The sequence below is a fragment of the Schistocerca serialis genome, chromosome 12 (genome assembly GCF_023864345.2).
Source record: "Schistocerca serialis cubense isolate TAMUIC-IGC-003099 chromosome 12, iqSchSeri2.2, whole genome shotgun sequence".
NCBI lineage: Eukaryota > Metazoa > Arthropoda > Insecta > Orthoptera > Acrididae > Schistocerca > Schistocerca serialis.
Genome location: NC_064649.1, coordinates 9242152 through 9269162, shown reverse-complemented (window position 1 = coordinate 9269162; position 27011 = coordinate 9242152). Strand labels below are relative to the sequence as shown.

Here is a 27011-nt window from a genome sequence, read left to right as displayed (position 1 = left end):
CCTTTTTGGCCACGCAGCGTACAGCGGTCCGCGTGTTGCACTCACGATGACTAGACAGATACTCGGTGTACGAGGTGAGGTGCTGAGGCGTACAGCTGACTGCGTCACGGGTCACGGGAGGATATCGTCCTTCCCCAGGGTGGTGCGTTCGGACGCATGTATTTTCGCGCTTATCAGAGGATCCGCCGGCTTTGCTGGGTGTATAAAGGGCGGCTGCCGTCGCGGCAAAAACACTCGAGAGAGGAGGCGTAGACCGAGAAGACGGCAACGGCGACCAAGGCGACGGCGGCGGCGGCGGCGGCAGCGGTGGCCATGGGGGCAGTGGGGGCGGCGGCGGCGGCGGGGGCGGACGCGGCAGGTCAGTCGCTCGGCTCCACACGCGCTGCCCACGCGGCCAAGTGCTGCAAACGGCCAGTCTTCCGAGTACAGCACTGCTGCAGGCGCTTTCATTTTGTCTCGATGGGAACCAGGTTGCGGTTGTAACTTAACAACTTGAGAGAATAATTCGGCTGAACCAAACATAATACACCATGATCATAAACTGAGGTGACCTAAGTCATGAAGTAGCGATACGCACACATACAGATGGCGGTTGTATCGCGTACACAAGGTATAAAAGGGCAGTGCATTGGCGGAGCTGTCGTTTGTACTCAGGTGGTTCGTGTGAAAAGGCTTCCGACGTGATTATGGCCGCACGACGTGGATTAACACCCTTTGAACGAGGAATAGTAGCTGGAGCTAGACCCATCATTACGGAATTGATTGTTTCGAGACCCACAGTATCAAGAGTGTGCCGGTAATACCACATTTCAGACATTACCTCTCACCAAGGGCCATCACTTAACGACCGAGAGCAGCGGCATTTCCGTAGATTTGAGAGTGCTGACAGACTAGCAACACTGCATGAAATAACCGCAGAGATCAGTGTGGAACGTACGACAAACGTATCCATTAGGTCAGTGGGGCGAAATCTGGCGTCAGTGGGATATGGCACACGCGAATGGATTTGCTAACAGTGTCCTACAGGATAAGTTCGTCGTGCGTCCCACATTCATTTCTATGGTTATTTCATACTGTGTTGGTTCAAATGGCTCTAACCATTATGGGACTTAACATCTGAGTCCATCAGTCCCCTAGACTTAGAACTACGTAAACCTAAGGACATCACACACATGCATGCCCGAGACAGGATTCGAACCTGCGACCGTAGCAGCCACGTGGTTCCGGACTGAAGCGCCTAGAACAGCTCGGCCACCGCGGCCGGCTGCATTCTGTGTTGCTTGTCTGTTAGCACTGACAACTAAACGCAAACGCCAATGCTCTCGGTTGTATTGCCCGTGGTGAAAGTTAATGCCTAAAATTTGCTATTCTCAACACGCTCTTGGCGCTTTAGATGTACCGGGTTATCAAAAAGTCAGTATAAAGTTGAAAATTTAATAAACCACGGAATAATGTAGATAGAGAGGTAAAAACTGACACACATGCTTGGAATGACATGGGGTTTTATTAGAACAAAAAAAACACCCCATATTGCTAGACCCGTGAAAGATCTCTTGCGCGCGTCGTTTGGTGATGATCGAGTGCTCAGCCACCACATTCGTCATACTTGGCCTCTCAGGTCCCCAGACCTCAGTCCGTGCGATTATTGGCTTTGGGGTTACCTGAAGTCGCAAGTGTATCGTGATCGACCGACATCTCTAGGAATGCTGAAAAACAACATCCGACGCCTATGCCTCACCATAACTCTGGACATGCTTTACAGTGCTGTTCACAACAATATTCCTCGACTACAGCTATTGTTGAGGAATAATGGTGGACATATTGAGCATTTTCTGTAAAGAACATCATCTTTGCTTTGTCTTACTTTGTTATGCTAATTATTGCTATTCTGCTCAGATGAAGTGCCATCTGTTGGACATTTTTTAAACGTTTGTATTTTTTTGGTTCTAATAAAACCCCATGTCATTCAAAGCATGTCTTGTCAATTTGTACCTCTCTATCTACATTATTCCGTGATTTATTCAGTTTTCAAATTTATACTGACTTTTTGATCACCAAGTATGTGTATGTGCATACCGCTATCCCATGTGCTTTGTCATTTCAGTGTATATGTAACTGTATTTACAAATGCTGTAACTGAAAACTATGTACCCACTGCTGCAAGCAGTAAGCAATAGTCTATTTCTTGCCGCAACTTTGTAATAATTCTAGCTGCATTACAACATCTTTCAAAATATCTACATACTGTTAACAGGGCCACTAATAACCTGTTTTTGAAGCAAATTACGAAAACTAATGTCAAGTACGAGAACATGAGCCCCCAGCGTCACGATAGTCGTGATACTGTTTATATAAGGGACGCAGTGCTGGCCTTCTGTACATCTGCAATACTGCATCCTTTGCTGTTGATCATGTGGTCCTTATTTCAATTCACGTGCAGGTATGAAGAGCGGCGAGAATGGCTTCAGTACGGAGAAGGAACTCGAGGCGAACGGTGCAGGAGGAAGAGGTGGCATCGCCACACCGTTTGACGAGGCCGTCGCCATGACAGGTAAGTGAGGAGGCCCTCCTACCAAATCACCTGTAAACACATCTCGTTGTCTCTAATGCAACAGGCGTAAGGTTTTTACTCTAGCATTGCTCTTGTGTCCCTAAATTTCTTTATTTATTGGCTTTCGATGCGTATCCGTAAAGTCACCTCAAAAGTAGAATGTCAGTTATAACAATACGAACGTCAGCACAACAGAAAACCCAGTCCCCGTGCAGAGAGAATATCCGACCCGGCCGGAAATCGAACCCGGGCCCCTTTGGTTAGCAGTCTGCCTCGCTGGTTGCTCGTGTTCCTCAGTTCGAAGACCGGTCTCCGTGTTACTAGTTTCTCCACCTCTGCTTCTGCCGCAACCTACTTCCATTTCAAGCTGCTAATCGTATTCAAGCCTTGCTCTTCTACAATTTTTACTTCTCCCGCCCCCTAACACACTTCCCTCCAATAGTAAACTGACAATACTGTCATATCGCAGAATGTGTCCTGTCAACCGATCACTTCTTTTAGTCGAGCTACGTCCATAAATTTCTTTTCTCCCCATTTCTACTCAGCAGTTTCTCATTGATTGCCTTATCTACCCATCTAATTTTCAGAATTCTTCTGTAGCAGAAAATATTTTCTGATTCTTAAATTAGTATTCGATGTTAACAAACTTCTCTTCTTCAGAAACGCTTTTTTTGCCATTGCCAGTCCAAATTTTGTAATCTTCTTTAATTCGACCACCGTCAGTTTTTTTCCCCGAATAGCAAAACTCATCTACTACTTTTAGTGTCTCGTTTCCTAATCTAATTCCCACAGCACAGCCTAACTTAATTCGAATACATTCTATTATTCTCGATTTACTTTTCCTGATGTTCATCTCACACTCACTTTTCAGAAAACTATCCATTCTGTTCAGTTGCTCTTCCGAGTCGTTTACTGTCTCTGACAGAATAGCAATGTCATCGGCAAATTCAAAATTATTATTTTTTCTTCCATAACTTTAATTCTCTTTCGAAATTTCTATTCGATTTCCTTTAGTGCTTGCTCCGCGTGTAGACTGAATAACGTGGAAGTTACGCTACAATCATGTCTCAGTCCCTTCTCAACGACTGTCCTTCGACCCCTGTAGCTGTCGTCTGGTTCCTGTATGAGTTGAAAATAACCTTTCGTTCTCCGTGATTTATCTCTGAAACCTTCCCAATTGTAAAGAGCGTATTCCAGTCAATATTGTCAGAAGCTTTCTCTCCAAGTCTGTAAACGTAGGTTTGCCTTTCTCTAACCTGATAAGACGCAGGGTCAGTACTGCCTCGCGCGTTCACACATTTCTCTGCCACCTAAACTGGTCATCCTCAAGATCGTATTCAACGTTTTTCGATTGTCCCGTAAATAATCCGTGTCAGTATATTCGAATCAAGACTTATTAAACTGATATTTCGGTTATATTCGCAACCGTCAGCACATCACTTCTTTGCAATTGGAATTATTACATCCTTCTTGAAGACTGGCGGTATTTCGCCTGTCTCATACATCCTGCACGCAAAGTGCCCAACGCTTCCTGTGAAACTACGAAACTCGCAACAACGTCTGTTTCTTTCCGTTTCTCCAGGTCCCACCTGCTTCAACTTCCAAATACCCACATCCCGTTTGTTTTTTTCAATTTTAATCTGGAGTTCATAATCAACGAATTTTGGCCAGTGTCCATATCTGTACCTGTCTTCCTGTTAAGAATCTGGCTTGTGAAACTCTGCCTTTCCATTACACGTATCACCTACCTGAAACTTTCTGGTGTCTCCAGTTCTGTTCCCTACATATAACCCATTTCTTGTGCATATTCAGATATGTGTACCTGTACTTTTCGACCTCTACGGCTCTATCTACTACTACTACTACTACTACTATCACACTGTCCCTTCTCCTGACATCTCTGCTGAGGCTCTCCCATCAGCTTCCTTTCCGGTTTTCCCATAGTCTGTGCTTCATTAATGCACTGCTCCAAACGCACGTTCTCATAAATTTCTTCCTCATATTATGATCTACATTTGACACAAGCATACTTCTTTCAGCGAAGAACACTCTCTCTGCCTTTGCTAATGTACTTGAAATACCTTCCTTATTTCGCTCATCATGCATTATATTGTTTCTAAGTTAGCAGAATTCCTTCATTTTATCTACATTGTGGTCCCTTTCATTGGTCACTCGAATGCCCAACTTAATTTCAATATTCCTCTGTAAGCACCACATTTCAGCAGCTTCTGTTCTTCCTTTGTGCGCAATGTATCTCGTCTGCTATCACTTCCATATAATTCTACACTCCACACAAATACTTCCCGTAAATCATTCGCAACACTTAACTACATAACCGATGTACACACAACTCCGTTTCTTCAGAAAACCTTTATTCTTTGTTATCTGTTTAAATTTCGCGTCGTCTACACTTTTCTTTATGAGTAAATTTCTTACCCCAGTACGAAAACATGCCTACTACGTCAAGTATCTCATTTCCTAGTCTAATTTCCTCGGCATTACCTAACTTACACTCCAGTACCCAAACTTTACTTTCGGTGACGTTTATCCGACAACCTCTTTGAGTCTCAAATGAACTTCCAAATATGGTTGCGTTTTCAAGGAGCCTCAACGTAGGATCCAAGAGTTGATTGGAAAAGTATGGCGCGACGGGAGCTAGAGAAAATTCCGAGTCAAACAAACTTATACTGAACAAGTGAGATAAATGTCGGCGGAAGGTAAGAAGTAGAAGTGCGTTAAAAGTAAACACATTAATTAAAGCGGTCAGTAGAAGTCGTAATAGCAAGTTACCTCAGATTCTAGTGGCTCAAGTGTTTAACATTAACAATAGCATGAGTATAATGAGACATGCTCATTGTCTCTGAAAAACTACTACAAGCTACATCCGTTTGAACGTGCTTGTTATATTGAAGCCTTCGTCTTCCTCAATAACTTCGTCCCCCCCCCCCCCCCCCCATTCTTCCTTTCATCACCAAAGCCACTATTCCTTCTTGTCTCAAGAGGTTTCCAATGAACCGATCGCCTTTTTAGTCGAGTCAAATATTTCATTTTTACCCAATTCGATGCAATACCTCCTCGTTCACTATTCAGTCCACTTCCGTAATTTTTTATCAGTTGCAAAAAAAAAATCTTTCTGTTCTCTTCTTGTGTGTACGACTTATCGTCGCCGTTTCACTTTCCTTAAAGGGCTACAATAGAAACAACCGTTTACAGCCGCGCTGAGTGGCCGCGCGGTTTGAGGCGCCATGTCACGAATTGCACGGCCCTCTCCCGCCGGAGGTTCGAGTCCTCCCTCGGGCTTGGGTGTGTGTGTTGTCCTTAGCATAAGTCATTTTAAGTATTGTGTAAGCCTAGGGACCGATGACCTCAGGAGTTTGGTCCCTTAGGAATTCACACACAACTGAACAATCATTCTTCACACCCACCATTCGGTAATAGAAATGGAAAAGGGGGCAGTAGATTGTGATAACAGAAGTACCCCCCGGCACACACCATGAATGATTTGGCTTGTAGATTGTAGATGTAGATGCTGATATGAAAAGGAACAATCGTATCGGCTCAGTCGTAGGTAAGGTACATGGCATTGACAGGGTACTGGCAGTCTACAAACGAGATTGCTTACAAACACTGGTTCCAACCATTGTAGAGTGCTGCTCAGGTGTGAGGGACCCGTACCAAATAGGACGAGCAGCGGATATTGGAGCAGACACACGGGAGAGAGCATCACAGAAATGCTGAGAAACTTGAATTGGCAGACCCTATAAGGCAGACAGCAAATATGCCGCGAAAGCTTACATACAAACTTTCTACATCTACATGATTACCTTGTAATTCAAAGTGCCTGGCGGATGGTTCATCGAACAACCTTCAAGTTATGTCTCTACCATTCCACTATCGAACGGCACGCGTGTAAAACGCACAATTAAATCTTTCCGTGCGAGCTCTGATTTATTTTATTCAAATGGTTCAAATGGCTCTGAGCACTATGGGACTTAACTGCTGAGGTCATCAGTCCCCTAGAACTTAGAACTACTTAAACCTAACTATCCTAAGGACAGAATGAGATTTTCACTCTGCAGCGGAGTGTGCGCTGATATGAAACTTCCTGGCAGATTAAAACTGTACTGGCAGAAGTAGAGCTGTGAGTGCCGGACGTGAGTCGTGCTTCGGTGGCTCAGTTGGTAGAGCACTTGCCCGCGAAAGGCAAAGGTCCCGAGTTCGAGTCTCGGTCGGGCACACAGTTTTAATCTGCCAGGAAGTTTCATATCCTAAGGACATCACACACATCCATGCCCGAAGCAGGATTCGAACCTGCGACCGTAGCAGTCGCTCGGTTCCAGACTGTAGCGCCTAGAACCGCTCGGCCACTCCGGCCGGCCATTTATTTTATTACAATGATCATTTCTCTCTATGTAGGTGTGCTCCAACAAAATATTTTCACACTTTGAGGAGAAAGTTGGTGATTTAAATATCATGAGAAGCTCCTGCCGCCCCAATTCGTGTATCATATACGTGTACTCCCTGCCTTCTTTGAAATTTTTCGATGTTCTTCGTCAATCCTATCGGAAGCGGATCCCACACCGCACTGCAGTACTGCAGAAGAGGGGGACAAACTAAGTATAAGCAGTGTCTTTAGCAGACCTGTTACATTATGTTAGTGTTCTGCCAACAAACTGCAGTCTTTAGTTTGCTTTCCCCACAATATTATCTATGTGATCCTTCAAAGTTAGTTATTCGTAATTGTAATCCCAAAGTACAGGACGTCAGTTATTGAACTATATGAAATAAAATCGTCATAACTTCTGAGCGGTTTGCGCTAGGGCGTTCAAACTACACGATTGGCCGCGGGACATGATAGGAATTAGTATGGCCGTATGGTTTGGTTTAGCGACGAAGCCCACCCTAATTTGAACGACTTCGTCAATAAGCAAAATTGGGGAGTTTGTGGGACTGAGAATCCGCATTTCGCTGTCGAGAAATCTCTTCACCCTCAACTGGTGATTGTATGGGGTGCAATGTCCAGTCACAGAATAATCGGTGCGATATTCCTCGATGGCACGGTGACTACCGAACAGGTTTTGAAAGATGATTTCATCACCATTATCCGAGGAGACCTTGATTTCGACAAAATGTGGTTCATGCAAGACGGAACTCTATCTCACCGAAGCAGGAGAGTGTTTGATGTCCTGGAGGAGCACTTTGGGGACCGCATTCTGGCTCAGGGCTACGCAAAGAGTCGCCGTATTCTGCGGATCTGAACGCATGCGACTAGTTCTTTGTGGGGCTATATTAAAGATAAGGTGTACAGCATTAACCCCAAAACCATTGCTGATTTGAACACAGACATTCAGTAGGTAATCGACAGCATCGATGTTCCGACACTTCAGCGGGTCATGCAGAATTTCGCTATTCATCTGCACCACATCGTGGCCAGTAATGGCAGACACAGCGAACATGTCAGAACCTAGATCCGAATATCTGTAGTGACGTTAGCATGTTGAATAACTTCTGTGCACACCGTAGTTTGTAACTACTTTCCTTTTTTTTTCATAAAGTTTAATGATTGTCATCATATATTTAGTTGAATTGAGAGCCTTTAGATTTGTGCGATTTACCGTGTAACCATTATTTAGCGGATTCCTTTTAGTACTCATGTGGATGACCTCACACTTTTCATTATTTACAGTCATTTGTCACTTTTCGCACAGTACAGATATCTTGTCCAAATAATTTTTCAATTCCAAGTTTGTTTGTGTGAAAAGAAGTGTACGACGAAATAGTTGTATCAAGTGACAGAAGAACGACAGGCCACCACAAAAAAGAGTGACAAACACGTTGAACAGTGTGTTGATGGCGAAATCACAAAGATGGGAATGTAGAACAGTGATAAAAGTGGTATGCGACCTCCAGACCATATGTGAGGAAACGCAGATCAGAAAATCGTAAGTAATTACATTTTTACACAAAATCGAGAAGTGAACTGTTCGATAATCTGTAACTAACAAAACTGTATCATTATAGATCCCACTGATGATGCCTTAAAACAGTAGAAGGCGAAACGCGTATGGATTAAATAAAGTAACTAGCAGCAGGAAAAGGCAGTTGGATTTGCAAAACAAGTATTTTGCAATTCGTTTCCATCATCTGAAGAGTTTACAAGACGGCAAATGACAGCATCATCTGCAAACAATCTAAGAGAGCTGCTGAGATTGTCTCCTCAGTCGTTTACGTAGGTCAGGAACCTCAGAGGGCCAGCACGCCGGACATTGCTTCTGTTTTACTCAATGACTTTGCGTCAGTTATTACGAACTGTGACCTCTCTGACAGGAAATCACGAACACAGTCACAGAACTCAGATGACATTCCATAGGCACGCAATCTGATTAGAAGTCGCTTGTCAGGAATGGTGTCAGAAACCTTCTGGATATCTAAAAGCCGGCGATGTGACCGAGCGGTTCTAGGCGCTTCAGTCTGGAACCGCGCGACCGCCACGGTCGCTGGTTCGAATCCTTCCTCGGGCATGGATGTGTGTGATGTCCTTAGGTTAGTTAAGTTTAAGTAGTTCTAAGTTCTAGGGGACTGAAGACCTCAGATGTTAAGTCCCATAGTGCTCAGAGCCATTTGAACCAGATCTAAAAACGTGAAATCAATTTGATATTCCCTGCCGATAGCACTCATTACTTCGTAAGAACAAAGAGATAGTTGTGTTTCACAAGAAGGATATTTTCTGAATCTGTGTTCGCTTTTTGTTAATAAATCGTTTTCTTCGAGGTAAATCATAATCTCCGAACACAGCATACGTTCCAAAATCCGACTGCAAATCGATATTAGTAATATAGGTCCGTAATTCAGCGTATTACACCTATTTCCTTTCTTGGGTATTTCTTAGGTATTTAAGAACCAATATTAAGGGAAGAATTCAGAGATATTGTACATCCCATCGCTCCTTCACAATGAGAAAATCAGCCTATCAATTGAAGACATAAGGTCTGAAAATGAGTCCTTGATAGTATTTTGGCACTTTATCTTACAGGTCCGTCTTGATCCCACAAACTTTTATACATCACTATTACCGGTTTAGGCTACTGCCGTCGTCAGAACATAAAATATTCTGATGCAGTATCAACGTCAAATTAAACATGTTTGTATACGAAGATAGTAACTCTTCTTGGAAGAACAGATACCATTGGTGACCATGCAGCTTCTCTAGAATAATTAATTGAAACCCTCAACTGCCGACAGGTGTTGTTGATATACCTCGATGTGTGCTCCGACCGGGACTCGAACCGGGATCTCCTGCTCACATCGCAGACGCTCTGTCCATCTGAGCTACCGAGAACACACATGAACAGGTACTATCTTCTTATACGTAGTTAAAGGCTACCCAGCCATTGACCTTCGTCTGTGCGAATGCGCACAGGTTGCCCGAACTCTTACGAGAATCGTCACCTCAGTTGGTGCGAGTAATGAGTGGATGGGCAAATATCTATTAGGAACATTATGTATGTAGATTGTGGACAGTTGGGAATGTGGGTCTCACGGGAAGCGTGCAAGGGGTAAGTCCTCCCAGTCACTCTGTTCATCTATGTCCTCGGTGGCTCACATGGATAGAAAGCGTCTGCCATGTAAGCAGGAGATCCCGGGTTCGAGTCCCGGTCGGGGCGCACATTAGCAGCTGTCCCCATCGAGGTAAACATATTTAGTTTGACAATGATACTATGTTTCATAATCTGAGGATGGCGGTACACGAAATTGGTAATAGTGATGTGTAAGATAAAGTGAAAATCAGCATACCACAGCCTGCACGGAGACGTTTAACCTGTGAATCCCCGTCGAGCTCCATGCGCGATTGGATTGGGGAGAAACCCAAACATTTGATGCCATAGCAAGTGCCCTCTCACATGGACTTCACGCTGTTTTGCAAAATCTCCATGTAGATGTTGATCCTCAGGTACAATGAAATCGGGAATGTGTGTCGAGGGTCGAGGAGGGGGGGGGGGGGGGGAATGTAAACACAGGATAGAGTGGAGGCCCGCACCAGACCAGTGACAACACCAGAGACACCGAGACGACGAAGGCAGAGGCAGAATGCTCCACGTGTATGTGTGTGTGTGTGTTGTGTTGCAGGTTCGGGCAAGTTCCACTGGGTGCTGCTGACGGTGTGCGGCCTGTGTCTGGTCGCCATGTGCTTCGAGGTGCTGGGCATCGCCTACGTCACGCCGGCGGTGCTCTGCGACTTCGACATGACGTCATTCGAGAAGGGCTTCCTCAGCGGAACCATCAACATAGGTCAGTGTCACCTGAGATGGACACGTTCCCCTTTTTTAACCTGTCCGTGCTCGTCCGTTAGCCAGGCAGGCAAACTGCCGCACGTTATCGGCCAAACGGGCAGGCTGCTTTCCTCCCGTCCAAACCAAGCTGTGTCCAACCCGAGCAGGCTACAAGAGTCCAGCCAGCCTGTCCGTCTTCCCTTTGTGCTACGCTACGTACGTAGCAGTTTATTCTATACTCGTTACAAAACACTGTGAGTAGGGTTCGAATTATATGTATTCATTTTGGGTCATTGTAGACCAAAAAATGGTGGATTTTATTTGTACTTTTTATTTCCTTTTCGGCGTAATTTGAGCTTTTTTATTTGTATCGATGTGAATGTAGAGTAGGAATTAAAATGCATGGAAAAGAAATAAAAGAGGTTTGCCGAAGACATTGTAATTCTCTGAAAGACAGCAAAGGAGCTGGAAGAGCAGTTCAGTGGGATGGACAGTGTCTTCAAAAGAGGATATAAGATGAACATCAACAAAAGCAGAACGAGGACACTGGAATGTAGTCGAATTAAATCAGGGGGGAATTAGATTAGCAAATGAGACATTTAGAGTAGTAGATGAGTTTTTCTATCTGGGAAGTAAGATAACTGATGATGGTTGAAGTAGAGAGGATATAAAATGTAGACTGGTTATGGCAAGGAAAGCGTTTCTCAAGAAGACAAATTTGTTAACATCGAGTGTCAGGCAGTCTTTTCTGAAAGTATTGGTATGAAGTGTAGCTATGTATGGAAGTGAAACATGGACGACAAACAACTTGGACAAAAGGAGAATAGAAGCTTTCGAAATGTGGTGATACAGAAGAATACTGAAGATTAGATGGGTAGATCACGTAACTAATCAGGAGGTACTGAATAGAATTTGGGAGACAAGAAATTAGTGGCACAGCTTGAACAAAAGAAGGGGTTTTGTTGATACGACACATTCTGAGACATTAAGGGATCACGAGTTTAGTATTATAGGAAAGGTGTTTAAAAACTGTTGAGGGAGACCAAGAGATGAATACAGTAAGCAGATTCAGGAGGATGTAGGTTGCAGTAATTACTCGGAGATGGTGAGTGTTGCACAGGACAGAGTAGCATGGAGAGCTGTACCACACCAGTGTTCGGGCTGAAGACCATAACAACAACAACAAGAATCAATGTGAAAGGTTCTCTCAGCAACTTCATTCTTCTTCCGACTAGTGCTCACTATCATCTCACCTTCAATACATGCTTTCTGTAATAAGCAGAACCATCTCTAAAAGTTGACATCCTTTGCACTTAAGAACTTGGAAGATGTCTATTATACTACGTAGCCAACTACAGTAACATTTGGAAGTCAATTTTCAGTTACCTTAGTATGTTCCAGCCAAAAATGACCGCAGGTATATCAATGTTGATTACTTTTTGCAGGAGGTCTACTGCGGGTTCCCTGAATTCATTCTAAGTGGCCAAAATTGTTCACCGTATATTCCCCAAATGTATCTTAGCAAACACAAAGTTCGTTTTTCATATTATGTTAGTGTAAAAAGCACATGTCTGTAAGAAGAAGCTTTCCTTGCGCTCTAAGCTTTCTTCGTACTCCGTTTCACACCGCCAGAATGTGGTTTTTAATATCCACAGATCCATATTTTTTCCTACTACAGTCAATGTGTGCCCCCCACTTAGAAAGCCTGTACAGAACTAAATGTAGAAAGCCTTTCTACATTTCTACACGGTTGTCAGCCACTAAGTGTTGTTTGTCCTCTTTCAAAATATTTCTGGAGTTAGTAAACAGCTGGACAAATTTACAAACATGTGACATACTCGAAGTTCCCAAATAAGTATTTACTAACTTTTTACACAATTTGCACTGCGAGATATCTACCGCTGAAACTGCCTCATAGACACACAACTTTTCCTCTGCTAGACCTGGGCCCTGCTTCCTGATTATCATGTTGCTGTTGTTGTGGTCTTCAGTCTAGAGACTGGTTTGATGCAGCTCTCCATGCTGTTCCCCAATTCTTAGTTTCTCCTCCATTTGCTCTAAGTATGGCTTGTTCATTTTGCTGTTGCCATTGTTACGCTAGCTGACCTGCAGTGAAGCCACCTACGCAGACATACAGCTGGCTATCTTGTAACCAGTTTGCACTGATAGCACAACCCGTTGGCAGCAGACTGAACCGGTCTCCTGAACCTTGCGCGGCTGGCGCTAACCCAGGCTGGCTTGCTTTAACCACTGTGCCTCAGTACACAAAACGTACTCGCCTGTCTCCGCCGTGGCAAGCTGAGCTTCCTTAATGGTTGCGGTGGGGACAGCAACAGGCAAGCTGGCTGGATAATTTTTACACCTCTGCTACCTACACGCCAGAGAGCGGCAGTTTCAATCTGCCAACCTGTGGGTGATACGAGGCTACAATTTACTGATGTGGTTGCTGCATTTTACTATTTCCTGACAAAATCAACAAGCACAAAGTATTCATACGAGGAGGCGTGTGAATACAGCCACAGATCACACAGATCGCACATGACATCACTATACGGAAGCCAACGTCTCGATCAGCTGACCGGCTCTGAATCCATTCCCAGGCGACTTCTGAAATTTTGTTCGATTTACCTCTACCTTCATTTACTAATTTCAGGAAAGATCGTTAGTTGCGCTGATCCTATAACACAAGTTCAATTAAGGTAAGCTGCTCAATTACTTGTTTGCAGTTGTATTACCAATAGAACATACTTATAATCTTAGTCATCATAGCTGGATTTAAATGCCTTACTACCGAATCATTCGCTTACGAAAACGACAACATCTCTTCAAGTCTTGTGTCCGTTTCGGAAACAATGGCTCCATCTCTAGTAGATGTGCGAAGAAGGGCAAGCCAAAAATGGGAAGCTTCTTAACATTTCTCCATTCCATAGAGTACTTTAAAAGACTATGTAGACCGCAGTCTTGGTGACAAAGACGACGTGAACATTGGCAAAATGGGAAGATCGTTTGTCCTTGAGAGTGGCCTCTAAGTTAATTTCATAACTTAAATGCAGGAAATAGGGTTCGGCCCAACGTTACAACGTTAACTGTATAACCCACTAACCATTGTAGCACAGTGAAATCAGTGTTTAAGAGAAAACAGAAGTCAAAGAACAAAAGAAATTACGGATTCTACGCCACTTGTAAAGAGAGCTGCAAAATAAAAGTGCTTGGGTTCAACGTTGTTTTCGTCTGCGAAGGTTCCACGAAAGTTGTCAGTCCATAGTCCATCGATTCACCTGATGCTACGGTATTTGTGTGTAATATTTGCGCAAATGTTAGTGACGATGACACCGATGCTGAAATTCAATGAAAAATGGCTTAAGTGAATTTTAGCAATGCAAAGGAAAATTATCCCAGAATTAAAAATATTATCGCGAAGTTTACGATATAGTGTCACAGAATTACGTGCGCTATAACGAAATTAGTTGCATGGCCACCTTATTTACTGCATTTTATAACCTCAACACTTTTTCATTCCTTAAATCTTCTTCATCATGGATTATTAGAGAAATGTATTGGTCTCTTACACTTAAAATATACACTATGTGATCCTGAAAATGACTTACAAGTTCGTGGCGCCCTCTATCGGTAATGCTGGAATCCAATACAGTGTTGGCGCATCCTTAGCCTTGATGACAGCTTTCACTCTCGCAGATATACGTTCAATCAGGTGCTGGAAGGTTTCTTGGGCAATGGCAGCCCATTCTCCACGGAGTGTTGCACTGAGGAGAGGTATCGCTGTCGGTCGGTGAGGCATGGCACGAAGTCTGCGTTCCAAAACAAATGGTTCAAATGGCTCTGAGCACTATGGGGCTTAACATCTATGCTCATCAGTCCCCTAGAACTTAGAACTACTTAAACCTAGCTAACCTAAGGACATCACACAACACCCGTTCCAAAACATCCCAAAGGTGTTCTATAGGATTCAGGTCAGGACTCTGTGCAGGCCAGTCCACTACAGGGGTGTCATTGTCGTGTAACCACTCCACCACAGGCCGTGCATTATGAACAGGTGCTCGATTGTGTTGAAAAATGCAATCGCCATCCCCGAATTGCTCTCCAACAGTGGGAAGCAAGAAGGTGCTTTAAACATCAATTTAGGCCCGTGCTGTGATACTGCCACACAAACCAACAAGGCATGCAAGCACCCTCCTTGAAAAACATGACCACACCATAACACCACCGCCTCCGAATTTTACTGTTGGCACTACACAAGCTGGCAGATGACGTTCACCTGCCATTCGCCATACCCACACCATACCATCGGATCGCCACATTGTGTACCGTGATTCGTCAGTCCACACAACGTTTTTCCCACTGTTCAGTCGTCCAGTGTTTACGCTCCTTACACCAATTGAGGCGTCGTTTGGCCTTTACTGGCTTGATGTGCGACTTATGAGCAGCCGCTCGGCCATGAAATCCAAGATTTCTCACCTCCCGCCTAACTGTCATAGTATTTGCAATGTATCCTAATGCAGTTTGGAATTTCTGTGTGATGGTCTAGGTAGATGTCTGCCTATTACACATTACCACCCATACAGACGTATGACACAAGTGACACCCAATCACCTGACCACGTTCGAAGTCCGTGGGTTCCGCGGGGAGCCCCATTCTGCTCTCTCACGATGTCTAATGACTACTGAGGTCGCTGATATGGAGTACCTGGCAGAAGGTGGCAGCACAATGCACCTAATATGAAAATCGTATGTTTTTGGGGGTGTCCGGATACTTTTGATCACATAGTGTACAATTTCTAGATTGTATATTTGTTTTGCTTTTTCGTTTACAATCCTTAACATCACGAAGTTAGGTAGGTTTACCCTATATGCAAGTTCAAAAAATGGTTCAAATGGCTCTGAGCGCTATGGGACTTAACATCTGAGGTCATCAGTCCCCTAGAACTTAGAACTACTTAAACCTAACTAATCTAAGGACATCACACACGTCCATGCCCGAGGCGGGATTCGAACCTGCGACCGTAGCAGACGCGCGGTTCCAAACTGAAACGCCTAGAATCGCGGTCGGCTTATGTGCAAGTAAATTGTTTAATATTTGAAACGTAATCACCATAACTGAAACACATTTATAGGGCCTCTAGACCATGTGGTGCTGTTACCAAAGGCGCTCGCCTCGGACGTCCGCTTCCACAGCCCAGTAACGCCACCTTTCGCTGCGCTGTCCTAATGGATACGTTCGGCGTACGTCCAACATCGGTTTGTACGTTGTTTCACACAGTGCTGCTTCTCTGTTAGCACTGACAACTCTACGCAGATGCCGCTGCTCTAGGTCTTAGTGACGGCTGTCGGCCACTGCGTTGTCCGTGGTGAGAGGTAATCCCTGGAATTTGGAATTCTCGGCACACTCTTGAAACTGTGGACTTCGGAATATTGAATTCCCTAATGAATTCCGAAATGCAGAGTCCCATGGGTCTAGCTCCAAATATCATTCCGTGTTCAAAAGTCTGTTAATTCCCGTCTTGCGGCCACAGTCACGTCAGAGGCTTTTTCACATGATTCACCTATGACATCTCCGCCAATGCACTACCCTTTTACATTTTGTTCAAAAATCAAATGTGTGTGAAATCTTATGGGACTTAACGGCTAAGGTCATCAGTCCCTAAGCTACACACTACGTAACCTAAATTATCCTAAGGACAAACACACACACCCATGCCTGAGGGAGGACTCGAACCTTCGCCGGGACCAGCCGCACAGTCCATGACTGCAGTGCGCAAGACCGCTCGGCTAATCCCGCGCGGCTTTTTACATTTTGTGTACGCAATACTACTGCCATCTGTATCTGTGCATATCGCTAACCCGTGACTCTTGTCACGTCAGTATACATGAGTGACGCTAATATAACAAGTCGTTAAATAAATAAAATCAGTGCTTCATTTCAGCTATAAATAAGAAAAACTGTAACGGCCGGCTCCGCTTGGCATAGCGTGTAGTGACAGAAACTCGGCCTTGTCCCCAACGTCAGGTGAATCAGATGTTAACACGGCAGAAGAAGCGTTGTGTGTGGTATACATGCGTCTGTGGTGTGAGAGAATGTCCAAAGGGCAATTCCACAACAGAGATACACATTACATGACCAAACGAATATTAAGAATGGACGCTTGGTTAATCAGTTTACAAATATAATACAACGGAATGGAGACATATAAGACTCTGAATTTTGTGTGAGACAAGTGGAATTTACCCATTCCATCAAACAACTATTAGTGAGATTCAGACCTGGTTGTGGAACAAATTAATGTTTTCAGATCATTCTATTGTTCACAAATGAAAAGATGGTGTAGTCTAGTAGCTGTATGGGTATCCTCAAATTGCTCCAACAGTTACATATATCGCAGACCTGCAAAACAAGAAGAAAAAGGCTGTGTATTCCTAGAATTCACAAGCCAGGCAACAAAGGCCACAGTTGAACTCTCCTTTTGTCCTCAGTACTCATAAAGGAGTTTATAGTCTTGCTAAGAAACCACTGTGAGAATATCATAAAGCCCCAAATACCAATAAATTATTGATTTTTTCCCCACGTGCTAATGTCAGTTTCTCACACTGTCCTCAGTAATCAAAAACGAGATCACCAAACACAAAGCCGGCCGCTGTGACCGAGCGGTGCTAGGCGCTTCAGTCCGGAACCGCGCGACTGCTACGGTCGCAGGTTCGAGTCCTGCCTCGAGCATGGATGTGTGTGATGTCCTTAGGTTAGTTAGGTTTAAGTAGTTCTAAGTTCTAGGAGATTGATGACCTCAGATGTTAAGTCCCATAGTGCTCAGAGCCATTTTGAACCAAAGGGAATGTTTCGCAATGTCCTCAAAACTCATCAACGATTAACTTTGGACATCAACATTGGTTTTCTCATACCGTCTCCAAAATCAATACGTGAAATCATGATCTTTAAATTAGCCGTGGCGGTATGGTGGTAAAGCGCATGCTTGGAAATCGAAGGTCACCTCCCAACGATGTGAGGAATCGTCAGGAACGACATGTGGTTCTGATTCCACGTCAGACTGCAGGCCCGGTTGGACTACTGGGGTAGTTTAGGCACACGCAAGTCGCCAGAGTCGCGTCCAGTCGGAAGACTTCCACCAGGACTTTCAGCCACACGGAAATATTAATCTTAGCTGAATGCCGGACCTTAGCTTTATTCCCAATACTTGTAAATTACTTCCCAGTCCTGAAACGCGCGAATCTTGGGTTGTTGCGTCGTCCCCAACCTCGTTAAATGAGGCCATAGCCCTGTGAAGACAATTTTGTGGAATTCTCACATAGCTACCTCCGCTCCTAAAAATGTACCGGACTTCCTCTACCCAAAACCCATAAATTATATTATGGAAACCAAGTAAGAACTGGAGATCCGCGTTAATTCTAACACACATAATGAGGCTGACAGTCCTGAGTAAATCAGCGTATGATTTTCAGAAGGCCTCAAGCTCCCTTAAAAGAAATCATAATCTTCCTAAAATGAAGAACTTGGAGTCGACGCCGGGGATGATCAGTTTGTATTCCAGATACTGAGCCTGCGACTACTCTTAGAAGATAGGTTAAGAAAAGACAAAACTACGTTTACAGCATTTGTAGACCTAGAGACGGTTTTTGACAACATTGACTGGAGCATTCTCTTTGAAATTCTGAAAATATCAGGTGTAAAATACACGGAGCGAAAGGCTATTTACACCTTGTACAGAAACCAGACGGCAGTTATAAGAGTCGAGGAACATGAAGGAGAAGTACTGGTTGAGATAGGAGTGAGACAGGGTTATTGAATCTGTGCAAGGAGCAAGCAGCACAGGAAACGAAAGAAAAGTTTGGAGTGGGAATTGAAGTCCAGGGTGAAGAAATATAAACTTTGAAGCTTGTACATGGCATTGTAATTCTGTCAGAGACAGAAAACGACTTGGAAGAGCGGCTAAACGGAAAGGACAGTGTGTTGAAAGGCTGATATAAGATGAACATCAACAAAAGCAAAACGATGGTAATGGAATGCAGCCGAATTAAATTATGCGATGCAAAGGGAATTAGATTACGAAAAGACACACCCATAGTAGTAGATGAGGTTTCTCATTTGGGCAGCAAAATAACTGATGACTGCCAAAGTAGAGAGGATATAAAAAGTAGACTAGCAATGTCAGTAAAAGCATTTCTGAAGAAGAAAGATTTGTTAACATCGAATATAGATTTAAGAGTTAGGAAATGATTTCTGAAAGGATTTGTATGTACTGTAGCCATGTATGAAAATGTAACACGGAAGGTAAACAGTTTAGACAAGAAGAGAATAGAAGCTTTTGAAATGTAGTGATGGAGAAGAAAGTTGAAGATACACTAATGTCCATTAAAATTGCTACACCACGAAGATGACGTGCTACAGACGCGAAATTTAACCGACAGGAAGAAGCTGCTATGTGTGGTGTCACCGCCAGACACCACACTTGCTAGGTGGTAGCCTTTAAATCGGCCGCGGTCCGCTAGTATACGTCGGACACGCGTGTCGCCACTGTCAGTGATCGCAGGCCGAGCGCCACCACACGGCAGGTCTAGAGAGACGTCCTGGCACTCGCCCCAGTTGTACAGCCGACGTTCATAGCAATGGTTCACTGACAAATACGCTCTCATTTGCCGAGACGATAGTTAGCATAGCCTTCAGCTACGTCATTTGCTACGACCTAGCAAGGCGCCATTACCAGTTATATTGAGCTTATTATACTTTTGTATCATCAAGAGAGATGTTCAACAATTGTGGATTAAAGTTAAGTATTACAAGATTTTCGTACTTTATTGCAATTCTCAAGACATTGTCCTGTTCCAGACCTCACGCCGGTCTGCCTGTAATTAAACGCGTGCATTTCGGCCTGCAATACAAAAACAGTGTTGGCTCTTCTGCCAACACTACAATATGCAAATGATTAGCTTTTCAGAGCATTCACACAAAGTTGGCGCCAGTGGCGACACCTACAACGTGCTGACATGAAAGTTTCCAACCGATTTCTCGTACACAAACAGCAGTTGACTGGCTTTTCCTGGTGAAACGTTGTTGTGATGCCTCGTGTAAGGAGGAGAAATGCGTACCATCACGTTTCCGACGTTGATAAAGGTTGGATTGTAGCCTATCGCGATTGCGGTTTATCGTATCGCGACATTGCTGCTCGCATTGGGCGAGATCCAATGACTGTTAGCAGCATATGGAATTGGTTGGTTCAGGAGGGTAATACGGATCGCCATGCTGGATCCCAACGGCCTCGTATCAGTAGCAGTCGAGATGACAGGCATCTTATCCGCATGGCTGTAAGAAATCGTGCAGCCACGTCTCGATCCCTGAGTCAACAGATGGGGACGTTTGCAAGACAACAACCATCTGCACGAACAGTTCGACGACGTTTGCAGCAGCATGGACTATCAGCTCGGAGACCATGGCTGCGGTTACCCTTGACGCTGCATCACAGACAGGAGCGCCTGCGATGGTGTACTCAACGACGAACCTGGGTGAACGAATGGCAAAACGTCATTTTTTCGGATGAATGCAGGTTCTGTTTACAGCATCATGATGGTCGCATCCGTGTTTGGCGACATCGCGGTGAACGCACATTGGAAGCGCGTATTCGTCATCGCCATACTGGCTCATCACTCGGCGTGATGGTATGGGGTGTCACTGGTTACACGTCTCGGCCTCCTCTTGTCCGTATTGACGTCACTTTGAACAGTGGGCGTTACATTTCAGATGTGTTGCGATCCCTGCGAAACCCTATATTTCAGGAGGATAATGCAAGACCGCATGTTGCAGGTCCTGTACGGGCCGTTCTGGATACAGAAAATGTTCGACTGCTGCTCTGGCCAGCACATTCTCCAGATCTCTCACCCACTGAAAATGTCTGGTCAATGGTGGCCGAGCAACTGGCTCGTCACAATACGCCAGTCACTACTCTCGATGAACTGGTATCGTGTTGAATCTCCGTGGGTAGCTGTACCTGTACACGCCATCCAAGCTGTGTTTGACTCAATGCCCAGGCGTATGAAGGCCGTTATTACGGCCAGAGGTGGTTGTTGTGGGTACTGATTTCTCAAGATCTATGCACCCAAATTGTGTGAAAACGTAATCACATGTCAGTTCTAGTATAATATATTTGTCCAATGAATACCCGTTTATCATCTGCATTTCTTCTTGGTGTAGCAATTTTAATGGCCAGTAGTGTAGATGGGTAGATCACGTAATTAATGAGGAATTAATGAACAGAACTGAAGAGAAAAGAATTGTCCGGATAAACCCGTTTCAAAGAAGAGGTTCAGTTGATAGGACGTATTCTGAGATATCAAGGAAGTCTCCAATTTAGTAGTGGTGGGAAGCGTGTGTGTTGGGGGAGGGGGTGGAGGGGTAAAAATCGTTGAGGGAGACGAAGAGGTAAATGCAGTGAGCGTGAACGGATGTACGTTTCAAAGTTATTCAGAGATGAAAAGAGCTGCACAGAATAGAGTAGCACGGACAGCTGCATCACATCATTCTTAGGAGTGAAGCACACAACAACAACAACAATCTTAGTAAATATGTATGAAGTTCCTACATAAAAATGAAGAAATGATGCTGGTAGGAATTGTCCTATTGCAGAAATAGTCATAAAACACGGTCATCGAAGAGGAAGTTCCACGGTATCTCCAATACACTCATAAATAAAATCAGGTAATGAACGAGAGCAATGTGTGGTTCTCGAGTCGCAACCAAAATTCGTAAATGGGGAGAGGGTAGGTCACCAGTCTCCTGAGTGCTCTGAGAGGACCAACCACGACTTCCTCTGCTGTGCTGATCCCTCCATCTCTGGGTTTTATTCACACACGACGTCCTCAGTTATTTACTGTCTGAGTCTAGTCTTTGTTTTCCTCTACAATGTTTGGCCTTTATACCTCCCTCTAGCACGACTGTATGTATTCCCTGATGTCTAAAGACAACCTGTCAACGTGTCCATTCTCTCTCTCTGCGTTTTCCACACAATCCTTTTTCGAATTAGTTTCCAGTATCGACCTGTATCGCCGATTCTGTAACTCTTACATTACTTTCTATTGCGATTTCGTTTTTCTTATCAACCACAAAATTGGAACTCTGACCTTCTTCTCAGTGCTCAGAAACTACTTTCAACAATTGCCCAGCTCTACTGCGTGGCTACCACGTAATCCTGATTGCTTATGCGTGAGAATTTTAACACAGATCTAAACTCTTCTAAGTGAATAGATCCAGGTATCGAAGTTCCAGAGCGAGGTGTTGGCTGACGGCGCCCGCCGTGTTGGCAGGCATGATCGTGAGCTCGCACCTGTGGGGCTACGCGGCCGACACGTGGGGGCGCCACGTGGTGCTGTCGCTCACGCTGGGGCTCAACTTCGTCTGCTCCGTGCTGTCCGGCCTGATGCCCAGCCTCGCGCTGCTCATCGTCTTCAGGCTCCTCAGCGGCATCTGGTGAGTCTCCGCGTCCACGTGTCCCTCTCTGGGAATACACACGGATTCTGCAAAAAGGAATACAAACGTCTCAAAAATGAGATCGACAGGAAGCGCAAAATGGCTAAGCAGGGATCGCTAGAAGACAAATGTAAGGATGTAGATGCTTCTCTCACTAGGGGTAAGATAGATACTGCCTACAGGAAAATTAAAGAGACCTTTGGAGAAAAGAGAGTCACTTGTATGAATATCAAGAGCACAGATGGAAAACCAGTTCTGAGCAAAGAAGGGAAAGCAGAAAGGTGGAAGGAATATACAGAGGGTCTATACAAGGACGATGTAATTGAGGACAATATTATGTAAATGGAAGAGGATGTAGATGAAGATGAAATGGGAGATACGATACTGCGTGAAGAGTTTGACAGAGCACTGAAAGACCTGAGTCGAAACAAGGCCCCAGCAGTAGACAACATTCCATTAGAACAACTGACGGCCTTGGGAGAGCCAGTCCTGACAAAACTCTACCATCTAGTGAGCAAGATGTATGAGACAGGCGAAATACCCTCAGACTTCAAGAAGAATATAATAATTCCAATCCCAAAGAAAGCAGGTGTCGACAGATGTGAAAATTACCGAACAATCACTTTAATAAGTCACAGCTCCAAAATACTAACACGCATTCTTTACAGACGAATGAAAAAAGTGGTAGAAGCCGACCTCGGGGAAGATCAGGTTAGATTCCGTAGAAATATTGGAACACGTGAGGCAATACTGACCCTACGACTTATCTTACAAGAAAGATTATGGAAAGGCAAACCTATGTTTCTAGCATTTGTAGACTTAGAGAAAGCTTTTGACAACGTTGAGTGGAATACTCTCTTTCAAATTCTAAAGGTGGCACGGGTAAAATACAGGGAGCGAAAGGCTATTTACAATATGTACAGAAACCAGATGGCGGTTATAAGAGTCGAGGGGCATGAAAGGGAATCAGTGGTTGGGAACGGAGTGGAACAGGGTTGTAGCCTCTCCCTGATGTTATTCAACTGTATACAGACCAAGCAGGGGAAAAAAAAATTCGGAGTAGGCATTAAAATCCATGGAGAAGAAATAAAAACTTTGAGGTTCGCCGATGACATTGTAATTCTATCAGAGACAGCAAAGGACTTGGAAGAGCAGTTGAACGGAATGGACAGTGTCATGAAAGGAGGATGTAAGATGAACATCAACAAAAGAGGATAATGGAATGTAGTCGAATTAAGTCGGATGATGCTGAGGGAATTAGATTAGGAAATGAGACGCTTAAAGTAGTAAAGGAGTTTTGCTATTTGGGGAGCATAATAACTGATGATGGTCGAAGTAGAGAAGACATAAAATGTAGACTGCCAATGGCAAGGAAAGCGTTTCTGAAGAAGAGAAATTTGTTAAAACACCAGGTATAGATGTAAGTGTCAGGAAGTCGTTTCTGAAAGTGTTTGTATGGAGTGTAGCCATGTATGGAGGTGAAACATGGACGATTAATAGTTTGGACAAGAAGAGAATAGAAGCTTTCGAAATGTGGTGCTACAGAAGAGTGCTGAAGATTAGATGGGTAGATCACATAACTAATGATGAAGTATTGAATAGAATTGGGGAGAAGAGGAATTTGTGGCACAACTTGACAAAAAGAAGGGACCGGTTGGTAGGACATGTTCTGAGGCATCAAGGGATTACAAATTTGGCATTGGAGGGCAGCGTGGAGGGTAAAAATCGTAGAGGGAGACCAGGAGATGGATACACTAAGCAGATTCATAAGGATGTAGTTTGCAGTAGGAACTGGAAGATGAAGAAGCTTGCACAGGATAGGGTAGCATGGAGAGCTGCATCAATCCAGTCTCAGGACTGAAGACCACAACAACAACAACTTCAAACTCATGGAACCCAGTTCGCTTTATAAATGGGTGGTCTCGAGCCTTCACCGTCTCGTAGCCCCGACAAGTGCCCACACATCCAAGAGCTTCCTGCCGAGTGCTCCTTGACCACTATCAGACGTTACGTTACTACCGTGTGATTGCTGCCCTCTGTCATTTACACTCTAGTGGGTATTACAGTTTCCTCGGTTGGTCACGACACTAGAATGGCTTGGAGCAACCTGGATCACTTTGACTGGTCTTGAACCCTGATGATCTCACACCAGTCAAATGGTTCAAATGGCTCTGAGCACTACGGGACTTAACATCGGAGGTCATCAGTCCCCTAGAACTTAGAACTACTTAAACCTAACTAACCTAAGGACATCACACACATCCATGCCCGAAGCAGGAGGCGAACCAGCGACCGTAGCGATCGCGCTGTTCCAGACTGAAGCGCCTAGAACCGCTCGGTCACGGCGACCGGCTCACACCAATAACTGACCCTGAACTCATGACGTCAGATGCGACGTTGCAAGCCACGTCCCTGTCTATGACCTCATCGTCACGCCGCCACAAAAAATGTCGTCCTTGCCATGACGTAATTCAGATGAAGCTTTCACAAAAATAAAGCTCAGACGTCGACATACTGCAATGTCACCGAGATCTTTACATATTTTTGATAAATAATTGAGTTCGTACAGATACTACATCTACATCTACATTTAAACTCCGCAAGCCACCCAACGGTGTGTGGCGGAGGGCACTTTACGTGCCACTGTCATTACCTCCCTTTCCTGTTCCACTCGCGTGTGGTTCGCTGGAAGAACGACTGCCGGAAAGCCTCCGTGCGCGCTCGAATCTCTCCAATTTTACATTCGTGATCTCCTCGGAATGTATAAGTAGGGGGAAGCAATGTATTCGATACCTCATCCAGAAACGCACCCTCTCGAAACCTGGACAGCAAGCTACACCGCGATGCAGAGCGCCTCTCTTGCAGAGTCTGCCACTTGAGTTTGCTAAACATCTCCGTAACGCTATCACGGTTACCAAATAACCCTGTGACGAAACGTGCCGCTCTTCTTTGGATCTTCTCTATCTCCTTTGTCAACCCGACCTGGTACGGATCCCACACTGATGAGCAATACTCAAGTATAGGCCGAACGGGTGTTTTGTAAGCCACCTCCCTTGTTGATGGACTACATTTTCTAAGGACTCTCCCAATGAATCTCAACCTGGCACCCGCCTTATCAACAATTAATTTTATATGATCATTCCGCTGCAAATCGTTGCGTACGCATACTCCCAGATATTTTACGGAAGTAACTGCTACTAGCGTTTGTTCCGCTATCATATAATCATACAATAAAGGATACTTCTTTCTATGTATTCGCAATACATTTGTCTATGTTAAGGGTCAGTTGCCACTCCCTGCACCAAGTGCCTATCCACTCCAGATCTTCCTGCATTTTGTTGCAATTTTCTAATGCTACAACTTCTCTGTATACTATAGCATCATCCGCGAAAAGCCGCATGGAACTTCCGACACTATCTACAAGGTCATTTATACATATTGTGAAAAGCAATGGTTCCATAACGTTCCCCTGTGGTACGACAGAGGTTACTTTAATGTCTGTAGACGTCTCTCCATTGAGAACAACATGCTGTGTTCTGTTCGCTAAAAACTCTTCAATCCAGCCACACAGCTGGTCTGATATTCCGTAGGCTCTTACTTTGTTTATCAGGCGACAGTGCGGAACTGTATCGAACGCCTTCCGGAAGTCAAGGAAAATGGCATCTACCTGGGAGCCTGTATCTAATATATCCTGGGTCTCACACGATCGCTGTTTCCGGAATCCATGTTGATTCCTACAGAGTAGATTCTGGGTTTCCAGAAATGACATAATACGCGGGCAAAAAACATGTTCAAGTATTCTACAACAGATCGATGTCAGAGATATAGGCCTATAGTTCTGCGCATCTGCTCGACGATCCTTCTTGAAAACTGGGACTACCTGTGCTCTTTTCCAATCATTTGGAACCTTCCGTTCCTCTAAAGACTTGCAGTACACGGCTGTTAGAAGGGGGCAAGTTCTTTCGCGTACTCTGTGTAGAATCGAATTGGTATCCCGTCAGGTCCAGTGGACTTTCCTCTGTTGAGTGATTTCAGTTGCTTTTCTATTCCTTGGACACTTATTTCGACGTCAGCCATTTTTTCGTTTGTGCGAGGATTTAGAGAAGGAACTGCAGTTCAGTCTTCTTCTGTGAAACAGCTTTGGAGAAAGGTGTTTAGTATTTCAGCTTTACGCGTGTCATCCTCTGTTTCGATGCCATCATCATCCCAGAGTGTCTGGATATGTTGTTTCGATCCACTTACTGATTTAACGTAAGTCCAGAACTTCCTAGGATTTTCTGTCAAGTCGGTACATAGAATTTTACTTTCGAATTCACTGAACGCTTCACGCATAGCCCTCCTTACGCTAACTTTGATATCGTTTAGCTTCTGTTGTCTGAGAGGTTTTGGCTGCGTTTAAACATGCAGTGAAGCTCTCTTTGCTTTCGGAGTAGTTTCCTAACTTTGTTGTTGAACCACGGTGGGTTTTTCCCGTCCCTCACAGTTTTACTCGGCACGTACCTGTCTAAAACGCATTTTACGATTGCCTTGAACTTTTCCCATAAACACTCAACATTGTCAGTGTCGGAACAGAAATTTTCGTTTCGATCTGTTAAGTAGTCTGAAATCTGCCTCCTATTACTCTTGCTAAACAGATAAACCTTCCTCCCTTTTATTATATTGCTATTTACTTCCATAATCAGGGATGCAACAACGGCCTTACGAGC

General features: G+C 44.4%; 1 protein-coding gene across 1 annotated transcript in view; it reads left to right on the top strand.

Annotated features, from left to right (window-relative positions):
* Nucleotides 1-245: 245 nt before the first annotated feature.
* Nucleotides 246-27011, top strand: part of LOC126428242 (synaptic vesicle glycoprotein 2A-like) — a 71928-nt gene continuing 45162 nt past the window's right edge. The window contains exons 1-4 of the mRNA XM_050090157.1: nt 246-358; nt 2441-2551; nt 10679-10840; nt 22143-22305. Coding sequence (XP_049946114.1) covers nt 313-358; nt 2441-2551; nt 10679-10840; nt 22143-22305 — 482 coding nt within the window. The 5' untranslated portion in view covers nt 246-312. The remainder of the gene's footprint in view (nt 359-2440; nt 2552-10678; nt 10841-22142; nt 22306-27011) is intronic.